Raw genomic sequence first — 26,279 nt, 5'->3', positions numbered from 1 at the left:
AGGCATAACGAGTTTTTCTTGTGGCGGCCACAAAAAACAGTACACTACCGGCAGAATGAAATTTTTTGTGGCGGCCACAAGAAAACAGCACAATACCAGCATCATGAAATTTTTTGTGGCGGCCACAAGAAATCATTACACTACAGGCATAACGAGTTTTTTTTGTGGCGGCCACAAGAAAACAGTACACTACAACGTACTGCATATCGCCCTCGTATGGCAGCTGTGTTCCGCAATTACTTGCAGCATGGAGTCTTTGTGAGCGTTATGAACCACATGTTTCCATATTTATTAGAACGTTTATCTGCCTACTATTACCACATGTTTTTGTTATAAGTTGGTTCACCTTTTTTCTGAGTTATAATGTCCCGGAAGGGTGGTGATATTATTGATAAAAGCGAATCTTTTCGTACTCGCTATGCGACAACAGTTAATCCTCAGTTTGCTCAGTTGTATTATCAGCGATTGACTGTGCTGAGACCTCGCATGTTATCGGTGGTTGAAGCGACATGGGGTAAGTCCGAAGCGTTGGCAATCCAAATGTCGTGCTCTGTGGAGTCCTTTTATCTGCAACTACTGATTTATCCACTACAGGGTACAAGTACAGAGTATGTACCGTGAGCGACGTCGTGGAGAACGAGACAGTATGCCTGATTGGAACACTCTACAAGGAGATGGAGTTAAAGCCCAACATCTTGCGGGAAATGCACGAAGACTTTGAAATTCATGGACAGATTGTGCTACCACGCTACATTAGTGACACTGACACCCTATATATAGAGGATGAATCGCAGCGAATCATCGTTGTGGGAAAGAATCTGGATCTCCAAATGGTGGTCACGGGGGCAGGCCCGCCACAAGGTTTTTTGGAGAAGGGGGGGCGCAAGTGCGCCGGGGCGGTCTGCCGGACTCAAAGTATGGCGAAAATAACACGTGACACGTCAGCCAGCCTCGCCCCGCCCCTTCAGTACTTTAAATGCGCCCCCCCGGCGGTCAAAAATCCGAAAAAGGGGGGGCGCCCGCCGGTGCGCCCCCCCCTTTCTGGCGGGCCTGCACGGGGGTCATTACGGCGCTGATTGGATGGAAAAACGGCACTGGAGCGTTCGTCGTGGAGGACTACAGGTTTCTGGGCATGCCGCCGCAGCCGCATTTTGATCTTCCCGAGTCTGACTGGTGTGTGTACGAGACGGCATTTCTTGATTATCAAAAGCCGTCGCAAGTTAACAGTTATTTTACGACATGTCTATTCGAATTATGTTATATTTCTGGTACTAATGCTATTACGTTAAATACCCAGAGTGAATTACGGGCGAGATAGTATTGTATTAACAAATTTATCATATTGCTATCATTTCTGATGCCGTGTGTTCACATAAACTACACCCTAGACAGAATAATAGATGTAAATTAAAAAATCATCACATTTCGAAACTGTCGATTGTTAAATTTCATGTTTCGTAAGGCTGTGTTTCGTAGGTTAAGATTGTTTAAGGTGTAGTTCGCAAACAGTTACGCTGAGGAATGTTTGAAATTGTTATGCATTTTGCAGTTACCTTGCGTTCTTTTCTGGATTGGGTGTTGGCCACAGTAATACAAGCACATTTCCTGTGGATTCATGTACAGATTTACTCGCTGGTCGAACTGGAGATGAAAAGCAGAGACAGAAAATGGCCTGTGTTGCTGCTGTGATTATTGCTGGTGATCTCATAGAAGTGGATCTTGAAGAGCGACAGAAACTCTCTGTAAAAGTATGAGCAGCACGACCAGCACATCTCTTTCAAATTTTTACCATGTACTGCATTTTTACGATTCGCATATGTAATTTTAGAGGGAGTTTATAGCGGTTGCTACAACTTTGTGGCTACGTGCTATCCCCTCCCCCGATGCACAAATGCTAGTCTGTTCGCATAAACTCGTCGCCAGCTTGCTACACTTCTAGCTGATAGCAAGAAAGTAGCCAGTTCACAGCGGCTTGCTACGACTAGACGGCACCCGCCCGGTGTGACCGCAGAAGGCATCCGCCCACAGTAACGGCAGGTAGCAACAGCAGCGCCCGCCCACCGCTGCGGCAGCGGACAACCTCTTATGGTGGCGGGTTACTTGACTATGGCCGATATTAGGCTTATGGCAAGCCGACAGGTATATGGCAAGCCGACATTAAATACATTATGGCAGGCCGATATTAGGCGTACTCGTAATATTGCTATTTTCTGGAAATTATTTTAATCCGCTTTTAACTTTTTAATTTATTGTATACATGAAACATTTTTTATTTATTTGATTTGTTTCAAGATTTTATCTTAAAAATCTAAATTGAAATCTTTGAAAATTTTAATTTTGAAAATTTAAAAAAAATAAGTTCCAATTGAGCTTGAATTTTAAAAAAAATACAGTTTAACTTTCAAATTTAATTTAAAAGTTAAAAAAATTGAAGTTAAAATTTACAAAGTTTTATTACTTACATGATCGTGTTTGTTAATTCGAACTTGGTTTCAAACTTTTTAATGGTTATTGTGTACTGTAACGAATTTCTCCGCATTATCTGTGAAGTTGGTATATGCATTAGCAACCTCAAGAGGTTACTACATGGCTTAACCATTGTCCTTACGAGCTAGCAATCTAGTCACGACTACCCGTAGCATCGTCTGTTTATGCAGACATTTGCGCTACATAGTCGGTGCTACATAGCCAGCTACGTAGCAGTAGTCAGCCAGCATAAACTCATTTTGTGGAACTACTTGCTACCAAAACGGCTACGGGAGACCACGCCTACGAAATTGGTAGCAAGTAGCAAGTAGTCAGGTCCGATAAACTGCCTCTTATATACTGATTCGCTTGTGTAGTTTTACATATCGTTACAAACTAAGTCTCAACTTGTAGACGCGACACCTGTCCCGGCATAAATCATTGGAAGGGAGTGTGGAAAAAATGAAGAATGTGGATGCAACTCTTGCATCATTGGTTGTAAGTTTCTATGGATCAGTCATTTCTCTTACCGCAAAACGTTTGATATATATATTTCTGTACAATGCTTGTCCATAATTATGTCAATGCTTGCCCATGTAATAAAGCAGTACATATCCGCATGGTTTCTTACTTTCGTAGCGCCACGTAGACGTTTATATTATGCCCGGAAGTAAAGATCCAGCCAACTTTCTCTTGCCCCAACAGCCATTGCATGTCAGTATGTTTCCACTGTGCAACAAATCGGCTGGTCTGCACCTGGTCACTAATCCCTTCCGATTTGATCTCCAAGGCATACGGTGCAGAAATTAGTCTTAAAAACTTTCGGCTAATCTTTGTCACAGTTAATGTTACATATACATGATGTATATGTAGTGCCAAGTTTAGTGAAACTGCACAGTATGCATGCAATGCCATGAATGTATGATGTCACCGCGACAGATGATCTCATCCTGAATCACTAGTGACAGCACGTCTTTTTTTATTCAACGGATCCAGGTAAAGAGGCTTCTAGTGTAATATTTTTCTGCTTCAACTGAGCGGATATTATCTCATTTGTAGTGTATATACGTCGGTTAATTTACGTAGATTAACTTCGCTGCGGTTTGTTTTAGTAATCTCGACAGGAAACTGAACCGTTTTTACTTTTAACTGGAAGCTCTTGTGCGAGTCGTGTGCATTCGCCAAGTGGAAAACTCCTGGACGTTGAGTGGTTTATATGGTTTAGATTGGGTACCCCATTACTTCCTATTGCGCAAAAATGCACAGCCAACGTAGTGACAAATATAAAAACGCTGGCAGGGATCACCATGCCGCTCGCGAGCGCCGGGAGATGGAAACCAACGAATTACGTCGAAATAAGCGTGAAGAACAGGTAACCCGCAGGGATCCGGGTTCATTCGTGGCAAACTGCGTCATGCGCTGCCGGTTAACGTTCTGGTGTGACGATTTGTACAAAACTTTTGGTAGATTGCCAAAAAACTCCACATTGAAAACCTGAGGTCCTCCACGGATGAAGAAGGGGATATGCACGATGCAGACATTGAGGTAAACCGTGGAACTTGTAGATTAGAACCCCTGAAAACCAATGCTTAAATCCAGCTAAGGAATTCTCAAATTGCAAATCGCCGTTAGTTTTTCAGTGCTTGTACAATATGTACGGTCAGAGTTCGCTTCGTTGCAGCAAATCAGTCCTGAGATGCTAAATGATCTCGCCAGTCAGGATCCGCGAAGGATGCTGAACGCGACGCAGAACTTTCGAAAGTTGCTTTCTCGAGGTAAGTGAACAGCATAAAATCCACAGTTTCTCAACGTTTAAGTTTGAAGATTGTGCGTGGTACTGCTATGAGTGTATTGTGTACTGTCCCTTCTCAAATTAATTGGGACAAACTCTTTATTTGCATGTGTTTACTGAGTGGTGCTGTGAATAAACTCTCAAATCCACAGTTCAGTTTGTCTGTACTCTAGAACCTGATCCACCTATCGATGCAGTGATCAGTACCGGCATTCTGCCGCGGTTGGTGCAGTTTCTGCAGATGACTGATCAACCCCGGCTTCAGGTGAATATTTACCGTATAATATTATGTAGTCTGGGGCATTGGATGCGGGACAAGTTTTCATGCGTTCAAAAACACAGCCGTACTTTGCGATTGCTTTATTCGGCTAGTTGATTAGAAAACTGTAAGACGGATTTCGTAATATTCTGTGCTGGAGAATCGTTGTGTGTTTGGTTAGTTGGAGGCGGCGTGGGCTTTAAGCAATATCGCCTCCGGGACCTCCCAGCAGACTCGCCACGTTGTTGAGGTGGGCGCTGTGCCGGTCTTCATTCGATTGCTGGATTCTCCGACTGAGGATGTTCAGGAGCAGGTAGGCAGTATAAGCGGGTATTAGGATTAAGGGATTTGGGCTGGTACATTATATAGAGCACCAAATTCCTGTACACCCACGGGAACGTTTGCTGTCGCGCATTTGTCGCGTTTGCTTAATGATATTTTGTAGCTAAAAGATCTGTATACGTAGCTGCACGCGCTACATCCGGTTATAGAAAGTTATGGGTGAATTAAAATCCTGACAAGTTTATGCATTCAGGTGTACCAAAAGTCTCATTATAAACCGAGCCTCTACAGCTTTTATATGTAAACGCGCATTCATACACATGAAGATAATTTTTACACCGAACCAGAGTTGCAAAAAAATTTTGAATATTCGAAATAAATTTCAAAAGATGATGAAAATCATTTAAAATTTGAGAAAACAATGTTGCAACTCTGGTTTGGCGTAAAACTGGTCTTCATGCCAATGGGCATTTACGTGCAAAATTTGAAGACGATCGGTTTATAATGAGACTTTTGGTACACCTGAACGCATTTAAACTTTGTGGAATTTTGATTCACCCATAACTTTCCAACCAGATGTTACGCGAGAAAACGAGAAAGTCTGGGTGGTAACTGGCTGTTTGTAGGCTGTCTGGGCTTTGGGCAACATTGCTGGGGATGGCACGCAATGCCGGGATCTGGTGTTGAACGAAGGAATCCTTGCTCCACTGATAAAGTATTTATTAGCTAGCAGACACAACTTCAGATGCACATACGTTCTGCAATGTTTTGTAGCATCTTCTCCCGTTCCCAGCCTCTATCGATGGTCCGCACTGCTGTGTAGGCTCTGTCCAATTTGTGCCGCGGCAAAAACCCCAACCAGATTTTACTAAGGTGCTCTTTTCTTTGTGTTGGCGGGCGTTGACCTTTCTGTCAGGAAAATTCTTCCTTAGGTGAAAGAAGCTCTGCCGGTTTTAGCCCGCCTTCTGTTCCATTCCGATGCGGATGTGCTGACCGATGCATGCTGGGCGATTTCTTCCCTGGGCAATGGTCCAAATGACCAGATTCAGGCGGTTATTGATGCGGGAGTTTCTCGGCGATTGGTGGGACTGTTGGGGTGAGTTTACACCTCGCAATGATCGCATGTAAAATATTGTAGGTGTACTTTGATAGATCTTATAAATGATTTTATTTCTCAATATGTACAAAGCGAGCTTCGCTCAGCAATTATAATCAAATGAAGAATGAATACTGTAAACCTTATTTTAGTCACGATGTCCAGAACGTGGTAGCCGCTGCCTTGCGCGCCGTGGGGAATATTGCCACAGGAGATGACCGGCAGACGCAGACCGTTTTGCATAGCGGCGTACTGCAGCCGTTACAGGCGTTACTGCTTCGCCGCGATGTCAGAGAATCCATTCGTAAGGAAGCCTGCTGGACGCTGTCCAATATCACCGCCGGGAACCGCAGTCAGATTCAGGTAAACAGGTTTCAGGTCCCTTGATGATGTGCCGGTCGTCTTGCTGTTTTTTTTTGCGGCGCCAAAATATAGCCTTATTGTCAACTACGTAAAACTTTTCTTTAATATAAAAACACTGTACCTTTAATAAGTATCATGTCGTAAGTACAAACTTAGTACTAGAAAACATTTATAACAGAAACACTTCCTCAATGCTATCCTGATCGGGAATTCAATGATTCCTGTTTTCTGTAATCATTTTCGTGAGACTGTGAACTATCGACGATCTTGTGCTGTACCAACCAATATGACAAACCTAAGCAAATTGTAGTGATAATAATAATCATACATTTAATATGTTTCCTGCCGATAGCCTGGTGGTAGTACGTCTGGTTTTGAAATTGTATGGCCTGGGTTCGATTCCTAGGTTGGGTAAACTTTTATCTCATAACATCAAACCAAAAAAGTATAAAAGTTTCTAAACTAATCAAAAACCCATTTTCCAGTAGCCTGGTACGATATCTTCATGGAAAGACTGTAGAGTGATAATGATAATAATAATAAAGGCTGACACACCACACTTTGCGGTTACATTCTGTATCGTAACATTTGGATGTTGGCATATATTTGCAGCTGGTGATAGACGCCGGACTGGTGCCCCTTCTCCTCGAGATCCTGGGTAATGCTGAATTCAAGACGCGAAAAGAAGCGGCGTGGGCTATAACGAACGCGCTGTCGGGTGGCAGCAGGGAACAGATTCAGTACGCTGACGTTACACCGGTTTTCTGGAAACCTGAATACCCACCGTTGATGTTGTGATAGAGGATGTTCGTGCAAGCGGGATGTATTCCGCCCATGTGCGATCTCTTGGGCAGCACCGATGCGCGGATCGTGCAGGTGGCGCTCGCGGGTCTCGACTGCGTTCTCCGTGTCGGACAACATCGCCTGGATGATCAGGGCCTCAATCCCCACGCGCTGATCGTCGAGCATTGCTACGGTAAGGATCCGCTTTCGTATCCCGAATTATTATTATTATTATTATTATTGTTATCAGTCTGGGGATGATGGAATTATGACCGTCTGTTCGGCTTCAGGGCTAGATAAGTTAGAAGCACTTCAAACGCGCGACAATCCGGATATCTATCAGAAGGCATTGGAGATGATTGAGGTCTACTTCGGGGTAGAGGAGGAAGAGGGCGAATTCGGTGGCGGCGAGCACCCTGTTTACGATTTCACGGGCTGTCAGCAAGCGTCGCAAGGCGGCTTTTCTTTCTAAGTATTTTCTAGACGGGACTTTTAAAGAGAATAACTTTAGCGTGAAATGAATGCTTCTTACCAACATTAGTGTGGACCCTTGTACAGTTAATTTTTTTCCGACTGGAAGCTATTAGGGTGGGTACTTTGAGTGCCCATCAAAAGGTCTTGAATGCCAATAATGATTTGGGTGTTTTTTCGCTGTTGAAATTTTAATCGTTTTAACTACTCGTAATGTAAATCTGCGGAAGCATTCCGGAAGATATGTGCACTGGCTGCTGCCGAATAAAAGCCCGGTGAACAGTATTGATGCAATATGCTGCCAGACCCCGTTTCTTTTCGAGAAGGTTCACTCAAGGAATTTATATCCCGACACTGCCTAACATCGCTCGTCATTACAAAAGTCCAGTGCGGTTTTCAACCCGGAAAACCCTAGTACAGTTACTACAGTATCACGATGAACAGGTACGAAGGGCAAATAAATACTTATATTAGCGTCTGGAAGGCGAAACGAACTCGACTTTAAAAGAGCGTCCTTTGGGCTCACTTCTGAGGCGGAAGTGGCTTCTCAATCAACAGAAGACATTGCCAATAGTTACCGGAAATATTGCGAAAACACTGTGATCACTGATGATTAGTTATACTTATCATCTGCAGCATTTCAATTATATGTCGACAAAAATACGGTAATAATCACAAAAAATCAGCGAATGGATTTCTGGATGAAGCGAATAACATGCAATATAATTTCAATCAGATTCAAAGCAGACAAATGAAATTTCTGGATAGTATTGGAGAAAACTGGTCTGCGTACAGCGCAGTCAGATTCTCTGGACGTTCGTCGGGTGGACCTCCGTGCTGGGAGACGGCGCATTCCACACGCGGCATCCAATGTCCTTCAATCAGTCAAGGGCATTTAAGGGCAGTCATTAGCGTTAATTTGCCGGTCGCCAATTAACGTGAACAACGGTGTACACCGTTATTCGAATTAATTTTCAGCCGGCACCGCTGCCTTGGCCAGGATGAAGCCAGCAACAACGCTGACTAACAAAATAATTAAGCCTCCAACCTCGATCACATGAACTCTTACGCCAGCGCCTATCGATCGAAATCCAGCGGGGCAACGCGGCGTCCGTTCTTGGAACCATTGATTTAACGGATAATTTGAGAGAAATTTTTCTGTTGTAGTAAATCATTTTTTTTGTTAACAAAATTTGCAGTGTGACTGGCTTGCGCTAATAAAACAACCAGCGTCCAACGGCCGATTGATGCTGCTCGGTTGGCCAATATCCCGGCGTGAAATGGCTCCAAGGCTCTTGACTAAATGTCCGGTGGGTACCAATGTCTTCCGCATAATGTAAGAACAGGCACCATCCCAACAATTGTTCCAAGTTTTTCCAGAAAATAATTCAGGCCAGCGCTGACACTTGGATTGGGATTCGGATTACTAAAACTTGCATCTGGATTACTCCAGCTTGGGTTTGGATAACAAAACTTGGATTACTTAACCTGGATTACGTTGTTTTCTTTTGTTGTTTTCTCGAGCGTATTCGTGGGTTATTCTCAGGTTATTCTTAGGTTTCTTAGGTCATTCTTCGGTTTTCTTAGGTTTCGTAGTGTTCTTAGTAACACAAGAAGAACATAAGGATGACCTAAGAAAACATAAGATGAACCTGCGAAGGACCAAGAAGAAACCTAAGAATAACCTGAGAATAACTAAGAATGCGCACGAGAAAACAGCATAAGAACGTAATTAAGGTAAGTAGTCCAAGTTCAGCAATCCAAGTTTAGTAACCCCAGTTAAGTTATCCAAATGATTTGGACAACTCGACTTGGATTACTTAACTTGGACCAAATCCAAGTCTGAATAATCCATGTCCGAGTGTTGTAAGTTTCCAAGTTTCTTAGGTACAGCACGCTCTCGTAAAATTACTACATAGTAAGTAACATAAAGCTGCCTTATTCTCAACTTCAGGAAACACAACAATGCGCGCAGAACTTTCTGATCTACCTTGAATTTTTCCTGAAATAACATCAACTTTTACAGCATAAAAATAGAAGAAACCTGAAAAACCGCCCTCTGCATTTATTACGCTGTTTTCCTTTTGTCCAATCTTTTCTTACCTGTTTTTCCAGCTGTTCCATTACTGTAGATGTCAAAGTAGACTGTCACAGAGATATATTTCTTTCCACAGAATCGCACTCGTTAGGAACTTCGGATATATGTGTATCAATGTGGAGACGTCCACGTACCCGTATATTTTGCATCCGAGAAGTATCATCTTTTCCGTAAATTATTTTTTTTTTGAATACTTGAAATATTCTTGAAAGCCTGCATTTCGCAGGAGCCAGTCACGGCTTTGGCAATATCGTGACTGGCGACCTAATTATTGACGTTTGGAAGGCGAAATGAACTCTAAACTGAAAACAGCGTCCTTGGGGCCAGTTTCTGAGTCGGAAGTATTTTCTCAATCAACAGAAAGCATGCTATTAGTTGCCGGAAATATTATAAAAACAGCAGAGGTCACTGGTGATTAGTTATATTAACATTAACTGTAAGAAATGCAGTTTCCAGCGCAGTTGACAGTGTAATGGTCAGGCGTCCCCTCCGATCGCCGATAGGGATGCCCGATACCGTATCTGTAGATAAGCAGACGACAATACACAATATCGGTGTTCAGTAGTGTCTAATCAGTTAGTATGCTAGCTGCACAGATAAGGAAAACACAGCAGGCCTCTTGTAGCTTCTCTTAATTGCCGAAGCGTGTGAATTGTTTAAACGGTTAACATACATTAATAAATTACTATTCCCTTAATTTTCACTGCGTGCTACCACCGGCTACTGGCGATTTCCGGTCAGCTTGCAGTCAGTGAACTGCATCGCCCAACCGCAGCCATGGATTTCCGGTGCAGTTATTGGGTGATGGGTGAGCATCTGCGCTGTGGAAACCTTAAAATACGCAAGAACGACTAACAGGTTTCGGCATTGCAGCTTTTTGTATATGCTTCGTGCTGCTGTTGTCCAGTGGACGGTGCGATACGACCCCAGATGCGGTACATACAAACATAACCAGTACGTTATTTCATTTCAGCGGTCTCTAGTTTATTAACGCATTTTTAGTTGTCCTTTTAAATTTTTTTCAAATTTTTTTACGCTACCATGATATCTTTATTACTTGAGTTGTATTAAAGTACTATATTTCTCTTTTTCCCTACTAAGTCCTATCCTTTTATAATACTTTTTATCTACTATAATAATTTTTTTATTTTTTATGTATTTCTTTATTAAATATAATAACAATTAATTTTTTATTGAAATTATATTTATAAATAGATATTTGGTTTATGCCGGTTATTTGTTCATATTGCGCATTGTATGAAGGTGATCTACCGCACCCGGAATGCAGCATCATATATAACGGCCAATTCTCCTGTCCGAAATCCGCCTTCTCCGGCGCCGGCCTCACCATCCCAGCCGCCTTCGACGTTCACCGCATCCCGACGAATACCACCTCGCTCCGCCTGGGCGCCGGCTTCTCCCGGTCCCCGCTCAATCTCCTGGCCGGCAACGCCTCGCCCCTCCCCGCCACCTTGACCCTCCTGACCGAGGTCAAGCTGGAGCGCTTCCACGGGGACCATAACCTGTCGGCGCCGGTGACGGCCTTCCTCGCCGAGGTAAAGACGACTATCGAGCTCCTCTACATTCAATACAGCAAGATCGGGCCGTTGGACGGGACCTTCCTGCGCGGCTACGGGCGCCTTCGGGTCCTGGACCTCTCCTACAGCGACGTCACCCACCTCCACCCGGATGCTTTCGACACCCGCCTGGGTGACGCCCCGCCGGCGCCGGTGGAGTGGATCATCCTCCTCGGGAACGAGCTGGAGAGCCTCGACTGGGGAGTCTTCGCGCCGATCGCCGCCAATCTCACGGTGATCAACGTCGGCAGCCAGCGCCGCCCGCTGACCAGCTTCACGCACACCCGCAACTTCACCTTCGGACGCAACTTCTTCTCCCTCCAATTCGACGGGAACGTGACCTTTCCGCCACGTAGCGTCCTGGATACGCTTAGCATGACACGGCAGTCGACGGTGACCTTTGGGAACGACTTCCTGTGTCCGAACATCACGCCGGACTGCACGTGCTGCGCGGCGTTCGGGATGGTTGGGTGGGCGTACGAGATGGCGCTGCGAGCGGAGGACGTCAAGCCCTGGCTGCGGTTTAGCTGTGGGACGGTGCCGTTCGGCCAGGAGTGGTCCGTCGGCGGCCCGGGAGGGCCAAGGCCAAGCCGACTACCCCGGTTGTCGTACTACGAAGCTTGCGTGAACCCGGACGCACCGGCGACTTCCGAGGTGCCCTCAACGACCCCGGCGACCTCCGGCGGTCCTTGGACGACACCAGAGACGCCGGAAACCTGTCCGCAACCGGAAGTGATCACGGTTACCTGCGCCCGGGGGAATGTGACCTTTTCCCACGTGGATTTCGACGCGTCGGACGCGCTACAGGCGACGGTGTCGGTGGACAACACCCTGAAGTGCCGGCACGTGCTGCGCGACATGCACGCCTGGATCCTGCGCCAACCGCACCAAATGCAGCCAACCGCGTCGCCCAGCGTTCTGGAAGTGCGCTGCGCCGCCGGGCAGTCGGTGCTGGATGTCTCCAACACAGAGCCGGAGTTTAGCGAGGCCGTGACCTTGGTGTACACCACCGGCGTGAACATGGTGTGCCGGTCGGTGTTCGTTAAATTCCTCAAGACGTTCCATAAACAACTGGCGACATGATCAACGGATCACGTTAATTATAGCCAACGTTGTGGCCTTTGCTCTTTTTTCATCTGTCTTTGCTTGACAGTATAATTATTCTAATGTCCACATTGTCCAGTGAATTGGGGATTTTTCTCGTGAAAAGCTATTTCAGAAGTAAGTACTCCCAGTCTTTAAAGCTGCGCTCCGGTCTACCAATGCACGCAATAGTGCATTTTCCTAGTAATTATAAGTGCATTTCATTGTACAATTAAACGCCAACAAACACAGACAGTACGGATGCCGGAGGCCGCCGTATTGCGACGCGCTACACGAAAAAGCAGTACACACTACAAAGACGACAGCAGTTAGACGGCTCTCCAAGTCATAAATTCCCTTTATCGTGAATATTCCTGAATTCGGATGCAGTTCAATTAGGTAAGTAATTTATCTTCTGTATGTAATTTTTCCATTTAGTTGCACGCTTGAAAATTTATTTGTTAACTGCGCTGTAGATAGGTGTAGGCACTGGTACATTATACAGCTTATATATGTACAATACATTAGGTACATTATACAGTACATAATATATGAACCATTGCACTGCAACGGATAAAAATCGTGAATAAGTTCTCAATTTTTCCAGCACAATGAGTGCATCTATGTTAACCAAATTCCACATTCTTGTCAAAAAGCCAAAAATGGGCACCTTGACCTTATCACCGCATAAATCGATTATAATATCCTGACTGTTACCATAACACAGCAGAGTACCGTACTGTATCGTACGTGGTATACTTATGCTGCGTTACTAGATCGATAACAAAATAGGAAAAGCAATTAAATCTAGATTGGTTAGTTCTTTGGCCGCGTATTTGTATAGGCTGGCTACACGTTCAGACATGAGTACGTACAGAATAGAACGAAAAAGGATGAGAGCGAAATTGTAAGCTAAATATAGAAAGGCTGGTCCGAATATAACACCGTAATTCAGCCGCACACTTTCATAAACTAACCGTTCTTTTGACAGCCAGAATATATGGTAAACCGGAGATCGTAGAATGTTTCGACAATTAGCGTTGTTTGCCTGGGCGCTGTGTGCGCGCATCGTCGTCAGTCTGAACTGCGAAGAACTAGCCGCCCAGTGCCAAGAGTACGAAAGGCAGGAGCATCTCACCGTGGAGCGCTTGATGAGCTTGAGTATCCCGTGGCCGTTGACCGCGGAGATCCTGCTCGAATACCAGCCGGTGGACGAAGCGTATTGCCGGTTGGTTAACATTAATGTCGCTTCATTTATCGGCCGTATTTTCTGTTACTTATGTTAATCTGTCCGTAGCCTGCGGTGGTAGTACGGCTGGTTTCAAGATTATGTGTCTTAATTGGCTTCGATTAATTCTAAGTTGGGTAACTTCCATCTCATAATATCCTACCAAACAAAAGGATAAAATTTTCAAAATGTGCTTTTTATTTATGTTCACTCAGCGACATAACAGTCAATCAATCCACTACGGCCAATACTGCACAATCAAGAATTAAAAAAACAACCAAAATCACTATTGTCAACAACTTTATTCTTTCCCGGTAAAGTTCCTAAAATCGCGGCCGCATTGCCTTTAATAATTGCAAGGCTAATGCGCTGCTTTAAAAAAGCCGTGGATCTGCCTTCTCCGGTTCTCTCCTTGATTTTCCGACCAAAAAAGTTGACCATTTCTCTGGCTCCTTCGCCGAGCACTCCGAGTGTTTCTACAGCAAAAGGATAAAACCAGTACTGTTCGCCCAGACCCCGATAATTGTATCGGTTTCCGGTTTTCTGCTTGGTGTGCCGCTGCGCCCGCAACCTTTGCTGACCGTCTAAGATACGACTGTGCTAACGTGTCCGCAAAGGTGGCGTCCCATACCAGCTGCTTTCCTTCTCGAACGGGCACCAATTTCAATCCGTCTGGACGCTTTCCGTTGTCTCTGGATAAACCAACGGGTTCCAACTCGCAGGGAAAGCCCGCTGCTACGCAACCTCGTTCCAGTATACTGTTCAATTCTGTATGTTGGCTCCACCTACCTTTGCTGTACAGGCAGGACAATCCATGACGACCATCAGGAGTTACCTGGAAGCCACATCCTACGCATTCATGCGCTGCCACTACTGGCAAACCGAATCGTAATCCATTATCCTACTGCAATTCGAACTTGTTCGTCATTCACCACCTTTCCCAAGCATGCTGCCGGTAGCGCGTGCAGCCATGCCGCAGATTCTTTCTCAGACGCCGCTAATAGTGCTGCCATTTCCTGCGGCTTACCACTGTCCATTGCTTGTAGGCGTAGCTGTGAGTATGTACGTTCCACGACGGGCCGATCCCAGCTTTTCTGATATTTCCTCAGATTTTCGGAGGGCATTTCGCACTGATACGTCTTCACCCACTTGTCCGTAGCCTGATCTAGACCCGATATTCGGTCGACTGGGAGCATTTCTAGGCACACTGGCAAAACCGAGGACGCTGAGGCGATAAACGCCGATAAAGCTAGCTCCTCTGCTCGCCGCATTCCCAAGCCTCCCCGGCCGACCGGAAGAGTCATCTGTATCCAGTTCTTGTCTTCGATATGGGCATGGACAATAGAGGTAACCGCACCGTGCATTAAATCGTCGAATTCACGCAGAACCTCGGGATGTTCGTAGCAGTGGCTGCTGCGTAGGGTATGCATTAATTTCGGCACGCTGAGACAGTTTCGGAGCAGGTACAGAGCTTGTTGGGATGGCAGCAGTTTTAGTCTATCCACTAGTCTCTCTATCAGTTGAATTTCGTTTTTTAAAAAGGATGGCACTGCGACCGCGTTGACAGGTGCTCCCAATAGCGTTAAGTTTTCGCTCTCTAAAATCTCAAAATCAGGCCATTCCCAAACTAAACGATGCTTGGCGGCCGCTCGCTCTTTTTCGGTTCCGCCGAAGAAGAAGGCTTCACATTTACTGTAGTTCAACACGAGACCAATCTTTCTTCCTTCTTCTTCTATTGTTCGGATATCTGCCATTATTTTTTCAATCAGTCCCGCTAGGTTACGTCATCCAAAAGCCGGCTTTGAACTGGCTCCTCAACTTACGTAGCAATGGAAATGTCCCCAGGCAATATGCTAACGGTCCCCCTGGATCTCCCTGCTGCACGCCGCTTTCCGAAGCGATGACGGTAGAAGATTAGCGGCATATCTTCTGACGGTATCCTGGCAGGCTAGATGGGACACGGGTGCGTACGACTGGTCAAAGTAGGGATTGTACACTGGTATGACCGACTGCACAGCTTCCAACACTGCGCTTCTACAGATCATATTATGTCCCTACAGATATAACGTGACTGGCAGTGACAACACTGTCACTGGCAGATGCCGCATGATTCATATGCCGTGAGCCATCAAAAAACAGGCCATTCGGAAGATAACATAAGCATTCACAACGTGGTTATCTTTGAACGTGCAAAACGCATGGTGTCTGTTTAGCTGCACCGAAGTCTTTGGTAAAATTGCTGTCACGGCTATTTTTCCTTGTTAAAGTATCATTATACAAGTTTTGAAATACGCACTAATACTTCGGTGTAATTCTCAACAGTCGTGTCCAAAATTAATTAATTTTATTTTTTATTGTGTCCTAATAAGTAAGTAAACTAAGCCGGGTAATTATATTATGAGTTACCTGCAATTTGTAAAAATTAACGATTTTACGGTAAATCAGAAAATAAATAAACTTGTAAACTCCTTGTCTAAGTATACTTGAAATGTAACTGTAAGTATACTTGAAATGATAATTAGCGAGTTAACATGTTTTAATGAGTAATTACCTAATGAGTAATTACCAATTATCTTACGACAAACAGGTAACTCAAGCAAAAGCGATTTAACCGAACAGATCATACGTACCGCCTTGTTGTAGCTACTAAATATAATGCGATGTGTAAGTGTACAGTGAAACTAACTGTAAATATACGAATAAGTAGGTATACGCAGTGGTGTGAGTGCGAAGTGTGAATTCTAAAAGTTGATGTCGATCAACTGTTGGAAATCACGCAAATCCGTGAAATGGAGCAACTGTGATAATTCATTCAACCAATCCCTGTGCAGAGCGTTATCTCTGCTTGAACTTTGTACCGTTGCATCTGTGAGTGTTAGCGTTAACACTCGCAGTCACGTTGTATCTGTAGGGACATATTGAAAGCATTTTTGAAGTCCAGTTTGACCATCACGCGCGTGCCTCCGTGGTCAGTTTCCAAGTAACTTCGCGCTGCATGTACCACAGCTTCCGCGCCTCCTTTCGTGCCATATCCCAGTTGAATGGGACGGAATAGTGCACCTAATTGTTCCTGACATCTTGCGCTGACGATTTTTGAATCTACTCTGCGTAACACCTCACCAACTGCGATGGGGCGGATTCCTCCAGTAGGTTTTTTTAAAGGGATTAATTAGCTCCAAACAGAAAGGGTCGCACTTCAGCTGGAACTTTACCATTGAGTACAATGTCTATTAGACTCGTCATCGCCAGACACAGCTCACTTTCCACATCATCCCGGCGGTTCAGCATGTCTTTTAAGTGCTGCGGTTTCATTCCCGTAAACCCTCCAGCAGAGCCAGCAGGCATACTACAAACGGCGTCCAGTAACTCAGCCGGAGAGACACGCGGTATCGCTGTTGGCGCTGATGCAAGAGTGGGAAAAATGTCATTGGTCAACCGCTGGGGATGCTTATCTTTTAATGCAGCTACGGTTTCATCATTCATTTCCGCTATGGTTTCGGAGGAAAGAAATTTCACAATGTCCTTGGTCCGCCTATTTTGAAACATCTGAGCCACGCGTTTACGAAGCTGCTTTGCGTCGTCCATTCTCTTTCCCTTGTTTCCCTGTGGCGCTTTACGAGTTGAACGACTATTGGGGCGGTCGGCGTTTGTATTGCCCTCTTCCATCGCGTGCAAATTCCTTTTGACAATACTGCTCAAAGAATTCTTCCGAAGAGCTTTTGACTCGGGCAATGCCAGGGCGAACCTTGAAAAACTAAGCACTGCGCACCAGGACGCCACATTTCAAAATAATGAATAACATTTTCCAGAAGCCTGGTTACTGGTATGGTATCCCCGTTTATGGAGTTCGGCTGCTGTTGTTCGGCAATAATAATAGTAATAAAAATAATAAAATAATCATTCAATGGCAATGTTTTATTCCTATGCTTCCTGATAGGATACGCGGGTGCTTTGCAGATACTCCAACAACACCGGACACTGCGTCCGCGACCTGCTGACCCGCTGCCCGGAATTCCTCGAAGATGATTCCAGCGGATGGTACGGCTCCGAGTTGAAAATCGCCTTGGCCCGTCTCTGCGCGACCAGCATTGCACCCGTCAATTACTTTCGCGCGGTTAGTCACTGCCGCCAACACGACCCCAAGTTGCAGCAGTTCCTCCGCCGGGCCGAGGAAGCGACTGCTAGGGATGAGGTGGAGGAAGTCCCTGTCAACAGCCATCCGGTGTGCGGCCGCGTGGAATACTGCCAGGAAGGTGGCGTCGGCCGACCATATATGAAGTACCAATACCCGAATACCTATTGAAATTGCACGATTTAATACGTTTTACACTTTGCATATACGTATAATATTATGTGCATCGAAAACTGGGTTGCAGAGTCAGTTTTAACTGATATTCCCGCTTTTTACTGCAGCGTTAACGTGGCGAGAATCGAGAAGTTCATTGGTCCAGCCAGCGCGCAAAAAGCGGCGTACTGTGGCGCGGAGGCCGTGCAGACCATCCGGGAATCGGCGGTGCAGATTTATGCCGCTCACTGCCTGAACGATAGCGAACTCGATAGCGATAACGTCAGAGTGTCATACGTTTAGTCCAGCGACAACGGCAGACTTTTACTTAGAGGCAGTTTATCGGACCTGACTACTTGCTACTTGCTACCATTTTCGCAGGCGTGGTCTCCCGTAGCCGTTTTGGTAGCAAGTAGTTCCACAAAATGAGTTTATGCTGGCTGACTACTGCTACGTAGCTGGCTATGTAGCCCGACTATGTAGCGCAAATGTCTCCATAAACAAACGATGCTATTGGTAGTCGTGACTAGATTGCTAGCTCGTAAGGACAATGGTAAAGCCATGTAGTAACCTCTTGAGGTTACTAATCCATATATGTACCAACTTCGCAGATGATGCGTAAAAATTCGATACAGTACACAATAACCATTAAAAAGTTTGAAACCAAGGTCGAATTAACAAACACGATAATGTAATGAAACTTTTTAAATTTAAACTTCAATTTTAACTTTTAAAATAAATTTGAAAGTTGAACTGTATTTTTTTTAAAATTCAAGTTCAAATTGGAACTTAAATATTTTTTTTTAATTTTAACTTACAACTAAACTTGAAGTTTCAAAATTAAAATTTTCAAAGATTTCGATTTAGATTTTGAAGACGAAATCTTGAAACAAATCAAATAAATAATGTTTTATATGTACAATAAATTAGAAAGTTAAAGCGGATTGAATTAATTTCCAGAAAATACCAATATTAATATCGGCTTGCCCTAATGTACTTAATGTCGGCTTACCATATGCCTAATGTCGGCTTGCCAAAAGCCTAATATCGGCTTGCCATAGTCAAGTAACCCGCCACCATAAGAGGTTGTCCGCTGCCGTAGCGGTGGGCGGGCGCTGCTGTTGCTACCTGCCGTTACTGTGGGCGGTTGCCTTCTACGGTCACACCGGGCGGGTGCCGTCTAGTCGTAGCAAGCCGCTGGGAACTGGCTACTTTCTTGCTATCAGCTAGAAGTGTAGCAAGCTGGCGACGAGTTTATGCGAACAGACTAGCATTTGCGCATCGGAAGAGGGGATAGCACGTAGCCACAAAGTTGCAGCAACTATGGTTGTCATCCCACCCTGATTTTTGAGGTGGGATGTGATGGGAATGGGAAGGTGAAGTGATGGGAATAGTAGGATGGGACGAAAATAAAATAAAATTTATTGAATTATGTTTTGAAAAAAATTTATTTTACTGTTTTCATGAGGTATAAATGTTGTAAAAAACGGTTATCACAGTTGAGAAATGTATTATCAACCAAATCAAATAGACTATGGTGAAAGTGACGTAGCGTACCGTAATGACCAGAATGCTTAAGGCCTTGCTGATAAATTTTCCCCCATACAGCGTTTGCCTGATTTAAAAAGAAGAAAATTTTGTAGCGCGCAAAAGTTATGCAGTATAACTAAAGCACAGTAAATTTTGGCACTAACACACATATTTTCGGGCAATGGAAAATCATCCCATCACTTCCCAATCCCATCATTCATCCCATCACATTATCACGGCTACAATTCTTCGGCATGATGGGATTGGGAATAAGAAATCGGCGTGATTGTGATAGCGTGTGATGACGTGATGACAACCCTAGTAGCAACCGCTCTAAACTCCCTCTTAGCTTGCGTTCCTTGCCCGTCACCACGAATTCTATTACCGTATTCTGTGAATAGATGACAATGTGTACATGTGCGAAGCAGAAGCTGCAAGTCGGAATTAGAGCGAAATGATTCAAGGAGGCCCGGTACATGGTGTCAAAAATGGTATATACCCTAAAACTTTCGCTTTTCACTACGAATCCATTTTCTGTAATGTCCTTCTAAAGCTAAATGATTTTGTACATTGTTCTTAAACCAGTTTGCACGCGCAAAAATTGTCGAGATATGACGAATGAAAATGGGCGGAAAGTTTAAATGCATTGTTTTGTTCCAGAAGTCTGGTTAATAACCAATATTCTTGAAACACTGCTGTAAAAAATACATGGCCATTAAAGTTCAAAGCACTTTCTCATAATTTTACAATGAATTTTAAAGTATTTTATAATTCATTGTAAAATCGGGGAAAAATGCTTCGAATCTGATATTGGTTCACTTTCCGCTTTATGGCCATGTGTCTTTTACAGCAAAGTCGATCCACAGTGCAATCGTTAAAAACTTTATGCGCATTAATTGTTATACATCAAAAGCCAAGTTCAACTGATTTCCTCTGCATGTTCTGTAGTGAAAGCGGAAGCCTTGTACAAAATGTGCTGCCGACGAAGGTTTGCAAAATGTTAATGCCTGGCGTCGGGGAGTTTTGTTCTTACTGCTATCGACATTATTTATTTATTTTGTGCAACGCTTATTTTGCAGGCTAATCCGACAGCACTTTTCCGTGGCACTGGATTATCGCTCCATGCATATACTGTACATACAGATACATATATGCAGCACTGTGAGCGCTGAAAGACATCTGCAAAAGTAGCTGCATTAATAAAGAATTCAAAAGGGCGGAAAATAAACCGACGGAAACAAGCGAATAGCTAGTTATGTAAAATGAACGCAGTGGGCGGCGTAATCACTAAGAAGTGCGAACTTGCATAGGCAGTCCCTACCCGCAGGCCTTATCTGTACATGGGCGTAGCCGCACATGCATATGCTGCAGTTTTTTCACACAGTTTAATTCTGCCAACTCAACGATAATAAGCCAGAATAATTCTGAGAAGACTGAGTTACGCAGTAGGTTTTTATTTTGAGTTTTAACTGTAGTAAGCCATTAGCTAAGTAAATAAAATTAGCTGGATATCATTCTCCTGCTGAAGAAATATGATTCTGATACATGGTACTTTATTGGTACATGTGTAAACCGTGCTATTAGCGTATGCTAAGACAGACGTGATGCACAGTATTCAACGGCATGCTTAAGTACTAGACAGCAGTATTGTATTGTATGAGAACGCACATTCGCACGCACAGTCAGATGTGTGAAGACATCGTTATTCTAAAAAAATGACGGCAGTTTCGCCAAATCTCCGATCCATTCGCGAAAACATCGATTTTCTGAAAAAATGACGGCATTTTTGCGAGACATAAGGAACATTCGCGAAAACATCGATGTTTTCGCATGAAAGAAGGCATTTTTGGGAAACCCTCTGACTAATCGCAAAGACACCGATGTTTCCGAATAAAAGGCGGCATTTTTGCGAAAACATTGTTATTCTTAAAAAAATGACGGCATTTTTTCGAGACATAAAGACTACTCGCGAAAACATCGATATTCTGAAAAAATGACGGCATTTTTGCGAGACATAAGGACTACTCGCAAAAACATCGATATTCTAAAAAAATTACGGCATTTCTGCCAAACATCTGGACCTTTCGCGAAAACATCGATGTTTTCGCATGAAAGAATGCATTTCTGGGAAACCCTCGGACTGGGAAACCCTCGGACTTCCGGTTTCTTCGCGAAAACATCGATATTCTGAAAAAATGACGGCATTTTTGCGAGACATAAGGACTACTCGCAAAAACATCGATATCCTAAAAAGATGACGGCATTTTTGCCGAACATCCGGACTTTTCGCGTAAACATCGATGTTTTCGCATGAAAGAATGCATTTCTGGGAAACCCTCAGACTAATCGCAAGGACACCGATGTTTCCGAATGAAAGGCGGCATTTTTGCGAAAAGATCGTTATTTTAAAAAAATGACGGCAGTTTTGCGACACATCGGGACCATTCGCGAAAACATCGATATTACAAAAAAATGACAGCATTTTTGCAAAACATTCGGACTTTTCGCGTAACATCGATGTTTTTGCATGACAGAGGGCATTTTTAGAAAACCTTCGAACTAATCGCAGGGACGCCGATGTTTCCGAATGAAAGGCGGCATTTTTGCGAAACTTCCGGTCCATTAGCAAAAACATCGTTATTCTAAGAAAACGGCGGCCTTTTTGCCAAACATCTGGACCTTTCGCGAAAACATCGATGTTTTCGCATGAAAGAATGCATTTCTGGAAAAACCCTCGGACTAATCGCAAGGACACTGATGTTTCCGAAAAAAACGCGGCATTTTTTGCGAAAACATCGTTATTCTAAAAAAATAAAGGAATTTTGGCCAAACCTCCGGTCCATTCGCGAGAACATCGTTATTCTAAAAAATGACGACATTTTTTCGAGACATAAAGACTACTCGCGAAAACATCGATATTCTAAAAAAATTGACGGCATTTTTGCGAGACATAAGGAACATTCGCGAAAACATCGATGTTTTTGCATGAAAGAAGGCACTTTTGGGAAACCTTCTGACTAATCGCAAGGACACTGATGTTTCCAAAAAAAGGCGGCAATTTTCGCGAAAACATCGATATTCTGAAAAAATGACGGCATTTTTGCGAGACATAAGGAACATTCGCGAAAACATCGATGTTTTCGCATGAAAGAAGGCATTTTTGGGAAACCCTCTGACTAATCGGAAAGACACAGATGTTTCCGAATAAAAGGCGGCATTTTTGCGAAAACATTGTTATTCTTAAAAAATGACAACATTTTTGCGAGACATAAGTACTACTCGCAGAAACATCGATATTCAAAAAAATTACGGCATTTCTGCCAAACATCTGGACCTTTCGCGAAAACATCGATGTTTTCGCATGAAAGAATGTCATTTCTGGAAACCCTCGGACTGGGAAACCCTCGGACCTCGAAACCCTCGGACTGGGAAACATCTGCCAAACATCTGGACCTTTCGCGAAACATCGATGTTTTCGCATGAAAATCATTCTGGAAACCCTCGGACTGGAAACCTCGGACCTCGAAACCTCGGACTGGGAAACCTCGGACTTCCGGTTTCTTCGCGAAAACATGGTTATACTAAAAAAAATGACGGCATTTTGCCAAACATCGGACCTATCGCGGAAACATCGATGTTTTCACATGAAAGAGGGCATTTTTGGGAAACTACCAGACTAATCGCAGGGACACCTATCTTTCGAATGAAAGGCGGTATTTTGCGAAACTTCCGGTCCATTCGCGAAAACATCGATGTTTTCTAAAAAATGACGGCATTTTGTGAGACATAAGGACTACTCGCGAAAACATCGATATTTTGAAAAATGACGGTATTTTGCCAAACATCGAGACCTTTCAGCAAAAACATCGATGTTTTCGCATGCAAGAATGCATTTCTGGAAAACTCGGACTAATCCAAGGACACCGATGTTTCCGAATGAGATGCGGCATTTTTGCGAAATTTCCGGTCCATTCTCGCTCGCGAAAACGTCGATATTCTAAAACAATGACGGCATTTTTTGTGAGACATAAGGACTACTCGCAAAAACATCGATATTCTAAAAAAATTACGGCATTTCTGCCAAACATCGGACCTTTCGCAAAACATCGATGTTTTCGCATGCAAGAGTGCATTTCGGTAAAATTGCAGACTAATCCGCAGGACACCGATGTTTCCGAATGAACGGCGGCATTTTTGCGAAAATCCGGTCCATCCGCGAAAACATCGATGTTTCGCATGAAAGAAGGCATTTTTGGGAAACCTCTGACTAATCGCAAAGACACCGATGTTTCCGAATAAAAGGCGGCATTTTGCGAAAACATTGTTATTCTTAAAAAATACGGCATTTTTCGAGACATAAAGACTACTCGAGAAAACATCGATATTCTGAAAAAATGACGGCATTATTGCGAGACATAAGGACTACTCGCAAAAACATCGATATTCTAAAAAAATTACGCATTTCTGCCAAACCTCTGGCTTTCGCGAAAACATCGATGTTTTCGCATGAAAGAAGGCATTTCTGGGAAACCTCGGACTGGAAACCTCGGACCTCGAAACCTCGGACTGGGAAACCTCGGACTTCGGTTTCTTCGCGAAAACATATATCTGAAAAAATGACGGCATTTTGCCAAACATCGGACCTATCGCGGAAACATCGATGTTTTCACATGAAAGAGCATTTTGGGAAACTATCAGACTAATCGCAGGACACCGATCTTTCGATGAAAGGCGGTATTTTGCGAAACTTCGGTCCATCGCGCGAAATCATTTTTCTAAAAAATGACGGCATTTTTGTGAGACATAGGACTACTCGCGAAAACATCGATATTCTGAAAAAATGACGGTATTTTTTGCAAAACATTCGGACTTTTCGCAAAAACATCGATGTTTTCGCATGCAAGAGCATTTCTGGAAAACCTCGGACTAATCCCAAGGACACCGATGTTTCCGAATGAGATGCGGCATTTTGCGAAACTTCCGGTCCATTAGCAAAAAACATCGTTATTCTAAGAAAACGGCGGCCTTTTGCCAAACATCTGACCTTTCGCGAAAACATCGATGTTTTCGCATGAAAGAATGCATTTCTGGAAAACCTCGGACTAATCGCAAGGACACTGATGTTTCCTAAAAAACGCGGCATTTTTTTGCGAAAACATCGTTATTCTAAAAAAATAACGGCATTTTGCAAAACCTCGGACCTTTCGCAAAACATCGATGTTTTCGCATGGAGTGCATTTTTGAGAACTAATCCCGGTGCGGCATTTTGCGAATTTCCGGTCCATTAGCAAAAACATCGTTATTCTAAGAAAACGGCGGCCTTTTTGCCAAACATCTGGTCCTTTCGCGAAAACATCGATGTTTTCGCATGAAAGAATGCATTTCTGGAAAAACCCTCGGACTAATCGCAAGGACACTGATGTTTCCGAAAAAAACGCGGCATTTTTTGCGAAAACATCGTTATTCTAAAAAATAAAGGAATTTTGGCCAAACCTCCGGTCCATTCATATCGTTATTCTAAAAATGACGACATTTTTCGAGACATAAAGACTACTCGCGAAAACATCGATATTCTGAAAAAAATGGCACGAGACATAAGGAACATTCGCGAAAACATCGATGTTTTTGCATGAAAGAAGGCATTTTTGGGAAACCTTCTGACTAATCGCAAGGACACTGATGTTTCCAAAAAAAGGCGGCAATTTTCGCGAAAACATCGATATTCTGAAAAAATGACGGCATTTTTGCGAGACATAAGGAACATTCGCGAAAACATCGATGTTTTCGCATGAAAGAAGGCATTTTTGGGAAACCCTCTGACTAATCGGAAAGACACAGATGTTTCCGAATAAAAGGCGGCATTTTTGCGAAAACATTGTTATTCTTAAAAAAATGACAACATTTTTGCGAGACATAAGTACTACTCGCAGAAACATCGATATTCAAAAAAAATTACGGCATTTCTGCCAAACATCTGGACCTTTCGCGAAAACATCGATGTTTTCGCATGAAAGAATGCATTTCTGGGAAACCCTCGGACTGGGAAACCCTCGGACCTCGAAACCCTCGGACTGGGAAACCCTCGGACTTCCGGTTTCTTCGCGAAAACATGGTTATACTAAAAAAATGACGGCATTTTTGCCAAACATCCGGACCTATCGCGGAAACATCGATGTTTTCACATGAAAGAGGGCATTTTTGGGAAACTATCAGACTAATCGCAGGAACACCTATCTTTCCGAATGAAGGCGGTATTTTTGCGAAACTTCCGGTCCATTCGCGAAAACATCGTTTTTCTAAAAAATGACGGCATTTTGTGAGACATAAGGACTACTCGCGAAAACATCGATATTTTGAAAAATGACGGTATTTTTGCCCAACATGCGGACCTTTCGCAAAAACATCGATGTTTTCGCATGCAAGAGTGCATTTCTGGAAAACTCGGACTAATCCCAAGGACACCGATGTTTCCGAATGAGATGCGGCATTTTTGCGAAATTTCCGGTCCATTCGCAAAAACATCGTTATTCTTAAAAATAACGGCATTTTTCGAGACATAAGGACTACTCGCGAAAACGTCGATATTCTAAAACAATGACGGCTTTTTTGCGAGACATAAGGACTACTCGCAAAAACATCGATATTCTAAAAAAATTACGGCATTTCTGCCAAACATCTGGACCTATCGCAAAAACATCAATGTTTTCGCATGAAAGAGGGCATTTTTGGTAAAATTGCAGACTAATCGCAGGGACACCGATGTTTCCGAATGAACGGCGGGATTTTTGCGAAAACATTGTTATTCTTAAAAAAATGACGGCATTTTTTCGAGACATAAAGACTACTCGAGAAAACATCGATATTCTGAAAAAATGACGGCATTATTGCGAGACATAAGGACTACTCGCAAAAACATCGATATTCTAAAAAAATTACGACATTTCTGCCAAACATCTGGACCTTTCG

At 43.6% G+C, this 26,279-nt stretch overlaps 3 protein-coding genes across 3 annotated transcripts; all 3 read left to right on the top strand.

The window, feature by feature from the left end:
- The first annotated feature begins 1,729 nt into the window (after positions 1–1,729).
- On the top strand, positions 1,730–7,791 carry LOC129602057 (importin subunit alpha-5-like). The gene is given in 17 exon segments (XM_055501013.1): positions 1,730–1,748; positions 2,881–2,964; positions 3,106–3,462; positions 3,579–3,696; positions 3,766–3,838; positions 3,934–4,011; positions 4,148–4,241; positions 4,432–4,523; positions 4,699–4,830; positions 5,426–5,514; positions 5,574–5,653; positions 5,656–5,672; positions 5,732–5,895; positions 6,048–6,258; positions 6,871–6,998; positions 7,062–7,234; positions 7,332–7,791. Coding segments are annotated over 13 exon segments (1,482 nt in total). The 5' UTR covers positions 1,730–1,748; positions 2,881–2,964; positions 3,106–3,462; positions 3,579–3,696; positions 3,766–3,796; the 3' UTR covers positions 7,514–7,791.
- Positions 7,792–8,633: 842 nt separating this feature from the next.
- LOC129602058 (uncharacterized) lies at positions 8,634–12,639 on the top strand. Its single transcript, XM_055501014.1, has 3 exons — positions 8,634–10,418; positions 10,484–10,564; positions 10,874–12,639. The coding sequence occupies exons 1-3, from the start codon at positions 10,388–10,390 to the stop codon at positions 12,268–12,270; spliced, it is 1,509 nt and encodes a 502-aa protein (XP_055356989.1). The 5' UTR covers positions 8,634–10,387; the 3' UTR covers positions 12,271–12,639.
- A 653-nt stretch (positions 12,640–13,292) lies between these two features.
- On the top strand, positions 13,293–18,251 carry LOC129602059 (uncharacterized). The gene is made up of 3 exons (XM_055501016.1): positions 13,293–13,498; positions 17,456–17,776; positions 17,912–18,251. Exons 1-3 carry the CDS (start codon positions 13,293–13,295, stop codon positions 18,084–18,086), a joined length of 702 nt encoding a protein of 233 aa, XP_055356991.1. The 3' UTR covers positions 18,087–18,251.
- The last annotated feature ends 8,028 nt before the right edge of the window (positions 18,252–26,279 follow it).

Source organism: Paramacrobiotus metropolitanus, unplaced genomic scaffold (genome assembly GCF_019649055.1).
Source record: "Paramacrobiotus metropolitanus isolate TYO unplaced genomic scaffold, Prichtersi_v1.0 Parri_scaffold0000318, whole genome shotgun sequence".
Lineage (NCBI taxonomy): Eukaryota > Metazoa > Tardigrada > Eutardigrada > Parachela > Macrobiotidae > Paramacrobiotus > Paramacrobiotus metropolitanus.
This window is presented reverse-complemented; position numbering and strand designations above follow the sequence as displayed.